This window comes from Cricetulus griseus, assembly GCF_003668045.3.
Source record: "Cricetulus griseus strain 17A/GY chromosome 1 unlocalized genomic scaffold, alternate assembly CriGri-PICRH-1.0 chr1_1, whole genome shotgun sequence".
NCBI lineage: Eukaryota > Metazoa > Chordata > Mammalia > Rodentia > Cricetidae > Cricetulus > Cricetulus griseus.
Window position 1 is genome coordinate 166,378,524 of NW_023276807.1, and position 12,752 is coordinate 166,391,275.

The window sequence follows — 12,752 nt, forward strand, 5'->3', positions numbered from 1 at the left end:
ATCTGCAATCTTCTACATGTCTGAATCCAGTTATGCCAGCACCATTTGTTGAAGATGGTTTCTCTCTTCCATTGTATAAATTTAGCTTCTTTGTCAAAAATCAGGTGTTCATAGGTGTGTGTGTTAATATCAGGGTTTTCAATTTGATTCCATTGGTCAACCTGTCTATTTTTGTGCCAATACCAAGCTGTTTTCAGGATTATGGCTCTATAATAGAGCTTGAAGTCAGGTGATGCCTCTGGAAGTTTCTCTATTGTACAGGGCTGTTTTGGCTCTCCTGTTTTTTTTTTGTTTTGTTTTTCCATATGAAGTTGAGTACTGTTCTTTCAAGGTCTGTGAAGAATTGTGTTGGGATTTTGATGGGAATTGCATTGAATCTGTAGATTGCTTTTGGCAAGATTGCCATTTTTACTATGTTGGTCCTACCTATCCAAGAACATAGGAGACATTTCCATTTTCTGGTATCTTCTTTAATTTCTTTCTTTAAAGACTCAAAGTTCTTACTATACAGGTCTTGTTTTTGGTTAGTGATACCCCAAGATATTTTATGTTGTTAGTTGATATTGTAAAGTCTAATTTGTTAGATATTAAGATTGCTATATGACCTTGTTTATTGGGTCCATTTGATTGGAAAATCTTTCCCAACCTTTTCTTCTGAGGTACCGTCTGTCTTTGAAGTTGAGATGTGTTTCTTGTATGCAGCAGAAGGATTGGTTCTGTCTTCGTATCCATTCTGTTAGCCTGTCTCTTTTTATAGGCAAGTTAAGACCATTGACTTTGAGGGATATTAATGACCATTGATTGTTGATTCTTATTTGTTTTGGATTTGTTGGTGGTGGTGTTATTGTGTGTGGATTTCCCCACTTTTTTTTTTTTTTGGTGTTTGGTGGGATTATCTATTGCCTACGGTTTTTTGAGCGTAGTTATCTTCATTACATTGGAGTTTTCCTTCCATTAATTCCTGTAGAGCTGGATTTGTGGATATGTATTGCTTAAATCTGGTTTTATCATGGAATATCTTGTTTTCTCCATTTATAGTGATTGAAAGCTTTGCTGGATACAGTAGTCTGGGCTGACATCCATGTTCCCTTAGAAATTGTAGAACATCTATTCAGGATCTTCTGGCTTTCAACGTTTCCATTGAGAAGTCAGGTGTAATTTGGATAGGTCTGCCTTTGTATGTTACTTGGCCTTTTTCTTTTGCTGCTCTTACTATTTTTTCTTTATTCTGTAAGTTTGGTGTTTTGATTATTATGTTTAAGGGGACTTCTTTTTGTTGTGCAATCTATTTGGTGTTCTGTAAGCTTCTTGTACTTTCATAGGCATATCCTTCTGTCAGTTGGGGAAGTTTTCTTCGATGATTTTGTTGAATAAGTTTTCTGTACCTTTGAGCTGAATTTCTTCGCCTTCTTCTATACCTATTATTCTTAGGTTTGACCTTTTCATGGTGTCCCATATTTCCTGGATATTTTGTGTTAGGAATTTGTTGGACTTGAGATTTTCTTTGTTCGATGACTCTATATCCTCTAGTGAGTCTTCAACACCTGAGAGTCTCTCCTCCATTTCTTGTATTCTATTGGTTCTGCTTACATCGGGGGTTCCTGATATTTACCCAGCTTTTCTATTTCCAGCAGCTCCTCATTCTGTGTTTTCTTTATTGTTTCTAATTGTGCTTTCAAACCGTGAACTGTTTGAATTGTTTTCCTTCACTTGTTTGGTTGTTTTTTCTTGGTTTTCTTTAGATTCTTTAAGGGATTTGTTTATTTCTTGAATTTTTTGGTTTGTCTTTTCCTCCATTTCATGTAATTTTTTTGCTTGTTTTTTCTTCTATTTCTCTGAGGGATTTTCTTGTTTCCTCTTTAATGGTCTCTATCATCATCATAAGATAATTTTTAAGTTCCATTTCTTCTTCATCCTCTATGTTGGGTTTTTCAGTTCTTGCTGGTGTGGAGTCCCTAGATTCTGGTGGTGTCGTATTCGTCTTTCTGTTGTTGAGTGTGTTCTTACTCTGTCGTCTTCCCATCCCTTCTTCCAATGGGTGCAGGTGGGGTCTCTCCCTCTCTTGGGTGGCAGGCAGAGGGTTCAGGCTCAGGCAGTAGCCGGAGGGCAGAGGGCAGTGGGTGGGCAAGGATGAGGTGTGTCCAGACTCAGGGTGGGCCTTCTGGTCTGGGCAGGTCCAGTCATTTCTGGGGTGGGGTGGGGTGCTCAGGCAGAAGTGATCACGGGTTGATGGGGAAGGTTGGGGGCAGAGCAACACCATAGACTCACCTGCGGCTTGGGTGCCAGCCTGAGGACAGAGGGCCGAGTCCAGACAGACATTATGTGTGTTGAACATAATGAATTAATGACACAGAAAGTTTGTTCTTTGAAAATACAAACAGGTTTGACAAAACCTTAGACATATTACCAAAACAAGACAAAACAAACAGAAAAACAACTCTGAGAAATGGTTGTAATTCAATAAAAATAAGGACAACAGAGTAATGTAAAAGGCATACTTTTAAAATCAAGTGATATGAGGGAATATTGCAGTTTTAAATACTAAAAATTTGAAAATATTAAAGAATTGTGTACCCATCTTGAGACACATCCCCTCCCGAAACTGACCTGAGAGTTTATAACAGGCTGGCTGAGGCAGTTACAAGTGATGAGATGGAAGCAATGAGGAAGTCCCAACAGCAGAAAGTCCAGGTTCTCTTCTATTTGCTCAAAATTCATCAGTAGCTACACAGAGCTAAAACTAATAATGCACACATTGTCCCATGACATAGAGAAGGCATGCTTCCACCCAAATCTAAGGACAGATCACACAGAGAAAGATCCCATCCATATTCAGCATAGACTCTTCCTCCCTACCCCAACCATCCCCTCTGTTCTTGGGCAGTTTCTGCTCCTCCACCTACAGCCTCCATCATTTTCTTACCAAGAGGGAAATGGGCAGGTCAAAGGATTGATACATTGTCCGGATATGAAGTAACCAATAGGAAAGGAGCTAAGTTTTCTATAAGAAAATACCTTTATTTCAATCTGGATATTAACTACTCTAATTCAGTTTTCTGACATAACTTGTATTTGTGCTATACCTATTCATCAATGAAGGATCTCCTCTCCTTGAGGGATGACTCCCAACTGTAAACTGAGCATATTCTAATCTCTTTATTGGGAAGGAAATTATCATTTTATGTGTGTGTGTTTAGCTTTTCTATTTTGATTCAGAGGGTTTTGTTTTTTGTTTTGAGTGTTAAACTTGGTAATGCCCTCCTATCCTCTGGAGCACTTCTTTCTATTGTTTGGATTTCTACTTAGGAGGAATTAATTGCTTTTAATTTGATTTTATTTTAACAGTAAGAACACATTAACTGATATTCCATGACTCATTGGTTTTACTCAGTTAGGTTTACTAGGCAGCAAGCAGGGGTGTATGAAGATACTCATCATCAAACGTTAGCAAGAAGCTGTTATGTACTTGACACATGCGGGCCATATGTATGTGTAATAGAGTTTTCATGAGAACCTGCTACTTGTTTCAAGGACATTGAACTTAGATGCACCATGTTTCAAAAAAGACAAGTCATTTAAATAATGAACAAAAGGGATTTTGTGATGTCTGAGCCATTTTTCTGATGAGTCCCCACTAGCAACTGATACCTCTATTAATATTTTATTTTTCTATGAATATATGCTTATTTTCTGTGTACAATTCACCCAACTTAAAGAGCATACTTGGTATAGACACTAAAATAATATAACTTCTTTTAAATAGAAAAATTACCCAGTTTGAATTTTTTGCAGTGGGATCATGAAACCTGGCCTCAATGCCATCATGGGACCTCAGGATGGGAGCAGAACTTTGTGAGTATAATGGAAAGTATGTGCAAGCCCTTTGCATCCAGTTTCCCAGTTGTAAAACCACTTCTTTAGGAGTTGTCTAAGCACTGTGTGAGTGTATATGTGTGAGTCTGTCCTGTGTGCTGTGGATAATGTGCAGGAGGGTGCATTCTTATTGTCTACCACCAACAGAAAGTCTTTTAGGTCAATTTACTGCTGGGAAATGATACAGTGATTGGCATTTGTTGTTGGGTCATATTATTATTTAATGTGGGGAGATAGTATTAAAATTAGAAAGACAAAGGAGAAGTTTCTGGGGACAAGAAAGCATTACAGACTTTGGTGATCCCCCATGGAGGGCCTCATTCTCCCTGGGTAGCAGAGAGGGGATTAGGGTGGGAGGCTAGTTGGTGAGTGGGGGAGGAGGAGAGGGAGAGGGAGCTGGTATTGTCATGTGAAGCAGGCTTTTTTCTGATTCAAATAAAATAAATTTAAAAAAGAAAACATTGCCAGGTCCAGCTCTCAAAATACAGAAGGATATTACCTGTTTTAGTCCCCAAGGTCAGAAAGTAGGGAGGTACAGTCATGTGGATCATGTCTTACATTCATAATTCTGGGCTGTATGAGAGCACATACTGAAATAAAAGGTGTGTGTGTGTGTGTGTGTGTGTGTGTGTGTGTGTGTGTGTGTATAATTTCAGGTAAACTTTTGACATGAATAATATTTATTCTGAGTGGCTGAAAGGTGACAGCTGTTACTGAAGGGAGAAAGTAAACCACACAACATATACAACCCTCTGTAGGTTACTAGATGTCTTAGCTGCAAGGAAAGATCCACGTGGATTATTGGGAGATGTTTTGATAAATGGAAAACCTCGACCTGCTAATTTCAAATGTACTTCTGGTTATGTCCCACAAGTAAGTGTTGGTGGGTTTGTAATTTTAGATTTCCTCTGCCTCTGTATGGTTAGATGCTCAGCTTGTAGATTTGTGTGTTTTCAGTTCATTATATGACACATTTATAGGCCCAACTTTCTCTATACCAGCTTTTGCTAATGACTCGTTAGCCTGAGACTGACATTATTAAATAGAAACAAGAGGAGGGATTGAATATGACATCTATGGTAAAATATTAGTAATTGCAGCTGTGATTTAATTCTACAAAGGACTACTGTTGTCTAACCTTGCCCTTACTCCATCTTTCTCCACCGCTTAGAAGATGTTTTCTGAAAATAATTGCAGATAGCAGTCACCAAAATCCCTGAACTCTACTTGGAAGGCAAATGGGAGGGGGGTCAATGTTATTTCATCAGGCTTTCTACTAGAAATTAATAACATTGAAAGACTATTTTTAAGTAGAACATTACATTGGGTGTGCTTTACATGTGATTAGGTTACATATATTAGAGTGATGGTGTTACTGATAACTCTTTGCAATAAAAATTCCACTCAATCTTAAGAATGACATGGTGATGCACACAATGACCGTGAGAGAGAATGTAGAGTTCTCAGCAGCTCTTCGACTTCCAATGTCTATAACGAGAGATGAAAAAAGAAGACGAATTAATGAGGTCCTTGAACTTCTGCATCTGGATGAGGAGTCAAATGTCAAGGTAATGTGAAGAAAAATCTCGAAAGACTCCAAGCCAAGAGAGAGAGAGAGACAGAAAGAAATCCCTGTGTGGATAATATGACCCTCAGTCATCAGTTTCCTATAATGTGTGTGGTCTAGATGGCTGCTGTCTAGATTAATGGGTGACTGACTGGTTACAGGATGTAAAGTGGAAATTAAGCTGGGAAACCATCTTAGCAATGGTAAAGCCTGGGGATAGAGTGTAATCCAGCAGGAAAAATTGTTCCTCACATGGCCATTTCCATGTGTTCCTCACATAAGCCTACTCTTCCTTCAGCCTGAAACTGTTCACTTTGTAGAGAATTTGACACGGGCTTTATTCTGTTTCTTGTCTCTTCCCCTACAAGACTTGCTCCTTTGTTGTTTCAGATTGTATGTCTGGACTTACATAGGATGTGAGATGGAGGACTCTGGCTTTGTGTTTTACTCTGCATTCATTTCCTTTGGGGTTATACTTGGTCTCTTTAGCATTTAGTTTTACTTGTTTGGTGCCTATTATTTCATGTAGTCTTTCTTTCTGTGTTTTTATCCTATCCTGTCTGTGATGGTTAGTTTTAGCTGTCATGTTGACACAGTCTAGAATCACATGGAATCACCTAGCAGAGTCTCTATGAGGAACTGTAGTCAGGTTGCCTTGAGGACATCTCTGTATGTGATTGTCCTGATTAAGATAAGTGATGTGGAAAGACCCAGCCCATCATAGGCCGCACTATGTAAAAAGTCATGACATGTAATCGATTGCAAGAATTTTAATATAATTTTTATTAATTAAATTTTTTTCATTTATTTTACAACCCAATTATAGCTTCCTATCTCCCCTCCTCTCATTCCCCTCTCCCCCTTCCTCTGTTCCAAAAAGGACAAACATGCCACGGGTGCCAACAAGGGATGACATATCAAGTTGAGGTAGGACTAAGTTCCTCTTGTATTAAGGCTGGGCAAAGCAACCTAGCATTAGGAACAGGTTCTCAAAAGCCAGACAAAGCACTAGGAACAGGATCACTTCCCACTGTCAGGATTCCCATGAGTATACCAAACCACACAACCATCACGCATATGCAGAGGACCTTGGCTGATTCCATGCAGGCTCCCTAGCCATTGGTCCATAATCTGTGAGCTCCCATGAGCAGGCCAGTTGCTTCTGTGGGTTCCTTTGTGATGACCCTGACCCCTGTGGGTCATATAATCCTTCCTCCCTCTCTTCAACAGGAGAGGATTCCCCAGGCTTGGCCCTGTGGATCTCTGCATCTGTTTCCATCAGTTGCTGAATGAAGGTTCTCCTATTCCAAGGGGTAGTCATCAATCTGATTATAAGAGATGGCCAGTTCAGGCTAAATGCCATAGCACACTCAGGGACTTTGTTAAGGGTCCATTCTTTCTTCCCACCCTGTTTTTAAGGCAGGGCCTGTCTTGTTCTGCTAATGGCACACATGTCTGATGCTTCTGATCCCCCTCCCATCTCACTGTAATCATGTCTTGATGGAATTACAGATTCCTGCCACTGCATATAGCTATTTTATGGGGGTTCCAGAGATTGAACTCAGGCTTCCAGCTTGTGTGGGACGTTCATTTCACTACTTAAACTTCTCTTCAGTCTTTCATAAGATTTTCATTTAAGAAATGTAGGGGGAATATGTGGTTACGGTAAAAGTTTGACTGTTATGTGGCCAGCATAATAATATACTTGCTAATAACAGCCTCCTGGGCTTCCAAGTGTTCACAATAGCAACTCACTAAAGCTGTTTCTCACTTCAGCATTTTAAAAGAACATTAAGTAGTATCTTACTCCTGAGACTTAATTACTTTTCATTTATAAAACTAAGGACATCTGCTTATCTATAAACCCTATTTGTAACTATCCAAATGAATAATTCCTTTATATCCTCTGCCTTGTCCTGACCACACTCACCCACATTCCTCAAACATCCTTTGTTGTATGTTATCAGTAGGGCTGGATCATTGGAGAGAATTGTTTCCTGTTCTGTGTCCCCCTAAACCTTACTATTCCCTCTTACCTTATACAATGATACTGCTACAAAGACTGTGCAAACCTGTAGACTACACCAGCTTTGGATTTGTCTACAAGGATGAGTCATGAATTCTGTGATGTTGTACAGTGTAAATAATATAAAATTGCAATGTTGAAGTTAAAAAATTCCTAATAAGGCTGTAGCATTGTTGCTGGTGGCCCTATAAGGATACCCCTTTTGCGAGTGGTGCAAGAATGTACAGAGTCAACAACACAGACTCTCCGGAATGAGGAGAGTGACAGAAGCAGACTCATTTATTAAGGAAATTGGGCCTGACTATATACTCCCCCTCTGTGTCCCATTGGCCCTTTAGACCTCTAGAGATGAGCTGTCCTTTCTCCAATGGCTCCACCAGATGTGTGCCTCTACATCAGCACTCTGTCAGCACAGTAGCAGATTCCAGGTTGGCACCAAGGGGAAGTTATTATAGCACATGTGCTTGGGGGCCCAGGTGGCCATGGCCCAGCCAGGGAGACTGGCTGCTTTCCTCCTACATAAGACATTATGGAATTTTTTTATAACAAGTAGTGTGTGCATGTGTGTGTGCATATCTGTGTGTGCCTGTGTGTTGTGTGTTGTGTGTATGTTGTATAGTGTGTGTGTGTGTGTGTGTGTGTGTGTGTGTATGTGTGTTGGGAGGGTGTTAAATGACCACTAATTTACTAGAAATAACTTCATCTCCTGTCCCATCTTCCTCATTCCTTAGACAGAGATTCCACTCTGCCAGTCTGGGATTTTGTTAACTCATTGCCCTCAAATATGTGATTTGATAAAGAACAAACAGGAACTGTCATTGGCATGGGCATCATGTCAGTTCTGACCTGAGCCTCTTTCTACTCCCTTGGAAAAGAGGAACATCCTCCTTCTTCTCCCAGGTGCCCATACCCTGCTCATCAGGATAAAGATATAACAAAACCTTTTATTGCTGGAACCAGCTAGTTCACAAAATGATGATGACTGTGGTTGTCCTTGTTGATAATGATGGTTGTTGGTGCTTTAGCCTAGATCAAAGGAGCTCAGGAAGAGGACCAGTATAGCAATGGAGCTCATCACCGGGCATCCTGTTTTGTTCCTGGAAGACCCCACCACTGACTTAGACTTGAGCACTACTACTGATGTCTTCTCGGTCCTGAGAAGGTAAGTGCTGAAGGAACATTATTTTTATTCACTAAATACCTGGTCACTTGTGTGAATTTTGGTGTAGGAGATTCAGAAGTAAGCAACAGAATTTCTTTCTTGTTTATTAGAGGGAAACTTCAATTAATAAATCAAGAACAATAGAGAAAAGCATAGGGAAAGATGACTGTGGAGAACACCACTTTAAATAGCCAGTCTGCATAACCCTCAAGCATGTGACAAGTGAGCTGGGGGTGAGAGCTGTACAGAGTGCTGGGTGGAGGAAAACGGCATTTCCTTCTCTCAAGATAGAAGTCTGTGGCTGAAGTAGTGATAGAAAAAGTGTAAGGATTAGGTTTTTTGATTTTAAGATACATTAAGATTTCCAAACTGAATGAAGAACCCCAAGAACCATATAAGGGCTAACCCATTCCCATGACCTATGCTCCTGGCAGCAGAACTTACTGTTCTCTCTGTCTTTTCTCCTTTCCCCTGTTCCTTGTTTTGTTCTAACATCATGATCCATTGCCCTAAACACTCCTGCCAAAATCCAAGATCTCTCCATCGTTGTACCTTCCCAGTGATGAAGTCAACAATGGGGGCCTTGCCACCTTCCAATCTGTAGACTCCTCAGGCATCACCACTTCCCCTGACTGTCCCCTTTCCTGTCTACTTCAGGATACTCTAAGATCAAGTTCTTGTTCATTTTCCAGTATGGAATGCCTTTTCTGTTTGCCAGTGTATCTCATGCCATGGCGTGTCTTAGTGCATTGCATAGGATCATCCTAGGTGAGGTTTCTCCCAGTGTTCTGGGAGAACACTCAGGCCCTGATATGCTGTGCTCTCATTGGTCTCCAACACTCCTGGAGGTACATACAAGTGATGGAATACTTTCTAAACATTTATTTTTTTTGTGTGTGTGTCTGTGTGTGTAGCACACATGTAGATGTCAGAGGACAAGTCAAGGAGTTGACTTTCTCCTTCCACCAAGTTGGTTCTGGGTACTGAACTCAAGTCTTTAGACTTGACAGCAAATTTCTTTACCCACTGAGCCATCTTGTTTGCTTGGCTTGAATCTTGATCATCTAATCAAGCTGTGGTTGCTGGGTTATATGATATGAAATTGCAGTTTTTCTTATTGTGATTAATAATAATCTGACAGGGAAAAAATCAGCTATTACAACATTATTCTGCCCTTGTTTCTAACAATTGATTGTCCTGGTGGAATTCAAGGTGTGCATTATCATGTCCAGCTTTCTTACTCTCTGTTCTTCTTTCCCTTCTTCTTCCCCTTCCTACCTTCCTTCTTTCCTCCATCCTTCCTTCCCTCCCTCCCCCTCTCTTTCATTCATACTTTCTTTTGTCTTTTTGAACAAAGACCTTGATCCTCCCAAAGGCAGAGATATTACACATATGCCACCATATGCATCTTAAATGAAAGTATTTTCACAGTAGTTTTAAGCAGTTTTTGGTTAAAAAAGAGAAGATAGGACATCCTGAAATGTTAGTTGAGCTTATTTTTCCTATCATGAGATTAAACCAATGATGAAGTCCCAGGCTTGCCCCTCACTAACTGTGACCCCTTGGTCTTTTGCTTGACATTCTAACCTTTATCAACAGAAAGGGGAAATTATATTAGAATAGCTTTATGCTGATATTGTGAAGATTGTAATGAGGTTTATTGCTGAAGTGTTAGCAGAGAGAGCAAGGCTAGGAATGTGAATCACATTGTCAAAACAGTGAAAACCACTTCCTGATGAGGAAGAAAGTAAATGATTAGAGGGAATTATGCATACAATCATAGTTGTAATATTTGCTCTGTTATTGGTTCTGAAGCTTCAGTGAACCTGTCCATAACCTGGGCTGCTTGTTCATGATTTGGACTCCTTTCACTGACTCCCAGATATTCCCACTCAGTTCTAGAAGACTGCCAGTGATTTTCATTGTCAATAATGCTTGAGTGGATCCTGGACTACTGACATCCCACACTTTAGTAGAACTAATCTTTTAAATAAAAGCTTTAGCCTGGTTTCCTATCAGGTGTATGATACAAGTGAGATGAGGTGTTTTTTAAGGAAAATTCAAACTGAAATGGGAACAAAGAATATAACTTGGGGAATAAAACATTTTGTTGAGAATGTCAAGGTTCCTCTGTGCAATGACTTACAGTTTTTTCCTCTTTAAATTTAGGATGTCTAAGAGGGGACAGACAATTATCTTCTCCATTACTCAGCCTCCGTATTCCATCTTCAGATTTTTTGATACCCTCACATTAGTGGCCTCAGGAAAAGTCATGTTTCATGGCCCTGCACAGAAGGCTTTGGAGTACTTCACATCTGCAGGTATGATTGACTTTTGCTGTGAAAGCACCTTTATTCACAGGATCTGGGAGGAGGACAGAGGTTCTCAGGAAAGCAGCTTGACCCTCATGCAGACATGCTGTGTATGGGTTTCTCCATTTTAAAGACCTTTGGTTAATGTGGTGACAGGACTCTTAGTTGTGAGGCATGGGCTTGTTCAGGTCTCTCTTATTTCTCCTTTCCTGTATCATGCCTGTGTTACAGTATTTTTACTGAGCCACTTGCTCTGCTTTGCAGTAGTGGTGACCTTCTTGATTAATATGCTGGCACCAGGCATAGTTATCCCTCAGGGAAGAGCTTTGGAAAGGCCCAGTATCATTATGTTCTTGCTCACATAGCAGATGGTGGTTTTCAGTTTTCCCTTAGTTTGATCTGACTCTGAGGAGCTGGAGATATCACTTAACTTAGTAGTAACTTTGCATTTCATTTCAGGTTTAGAGAATGTTGGAGGCTATAGAGGCTTAAGTCTGGCTTTTGTGACTCATGTTGTTATTCTTCCTGGTTTGTTTTGAGTCAGATTGGATGATGAAATATCTTTTAATGGTTCATGCCATCAGTTTTATTTCAGCAAAACATGGATATAGTTATGGATGAATCTCTTGACTCTAAATATAGGGTTAAATATTTGCTGTCCATCAATCTTTGTTTTTGATTAATATTTTCAATTAAAAATATGTGAACATTTCTGAGTCTATAGAGTCCAATAAAAATTTAGACTGGGTTCAAATGATTATTTCTTTGGAAGAATTCATATATGTGTGTGTTCTATGTCTATGACTATATCTATATTTGTTAACTATTTCTATGTCTATGTCTAGTCTATATCTATGTCTATGTGTAGCTAAGGCTATGTCTATATCCATGACTAGGCTATTCCTATGTTTAGTCTAGTTCTGTTCTAGTCTAGTCTATTTCCAGTCTGGTCTAGGTCCATGTCTAGTCTATGTCTATGGCCATATATATGTCTAATCTATTCCTATATCTACTCTCCATATATGTCTAGTTGTCATTGTCTATATCTAGTCTATGTTTATATGTAGTCTTTGCTATGCCTATGTCTAGTTTATATCTTTGTTTATGTCTGTGTCTATGGCTATGTCTACTCTGTCTATGTCTATATATTGTATGTATGTGTATATGTATCTATACCACCAAAATAAATATGTACATGTATACAGTAGGCTGGAAAAGAGAGAATGCTGAATAGTATGAGTGAGTATATAATAGGAAAGGATAAATTAGTGGGGGAAGGACAAGAGGAGGAAGAAATTCTTAGATTCTTTCTCCTCTACCCTTTCCCACTCTCTGAAAGAGGGTCCTCAGGTTTGTGTTCATGGCCTATCTTCTTTGTAGGTTACAACTATGATTCTCTCAATAACCCTGTAGACTTCTTCCTGGACATCATTAGTGGAGGCTCCTCTGCTATATTAGACACAGAGGAAGACTGCTATGAAGGTATGTGAGACTTCTAGAGTCACAGATTTTTGTCTAACTGATTTAATTAAAACACAACTATAAGTCTTATTAGATTATAACTTTTTATGTTTATTAACTGTCCTAAATTAGCTAATAGACATTGTTGTCAGTTTAGTACTAGGTGTTTTTACTTAATTTATGAAAGAACATTTATATGATATTGTCACGGGGAAAATTTCTGTTTAAAAACAAATGTACCTGTTGTTTGTTGTATTATTCTGTTTTATAAACTATTTATTCTTTTAAATTTCATTTTGCATCCATCCATGGTTCTCTTATATGTCTTTTGGACATTTGAAATTCTTCTGG

At 39.3% G+C, this 12,752-nt stretch overlaps 1 protein-coding gene across 1 annotated transcript in view; it reads left to right on the plus strand.

Annotated features, from left to right (window-relative positions):
• LOC100759972 (ATP-binding cassette sub-family G member 3) overlaps positions 1-12,752 on the plus strand; it is a 52,136-nt gene that overhangs the window by 12,204 nt on the left and 27,180 nt on the right. Inside the window, exons 3-8 of the mRNA XM_027388472.2 lie at positions 3,793-3,852; positions 4,632-4,746; positions 5,289-5,441; positions 8,492-8,628; positions 10,798-10,949; positions 12,321-12,422. Coding sequence (XP_027244273.1) covers positions 3,793-3,852; positions 4,632-4,746; positions 5,289-5,441; positions 8,492-8,628; positions 10,798-10,949; positions 12,321-12,422 — 719 coding nt within the window. The remainder of the gene's footprint in view (positions 1-3,792; positions 3,853-4,631; positions 4,747-5,288; positions 5,442-8,491; positions 8,629-10,797; positions 10,950-12,320; positions 12,423-12,752) is intronic.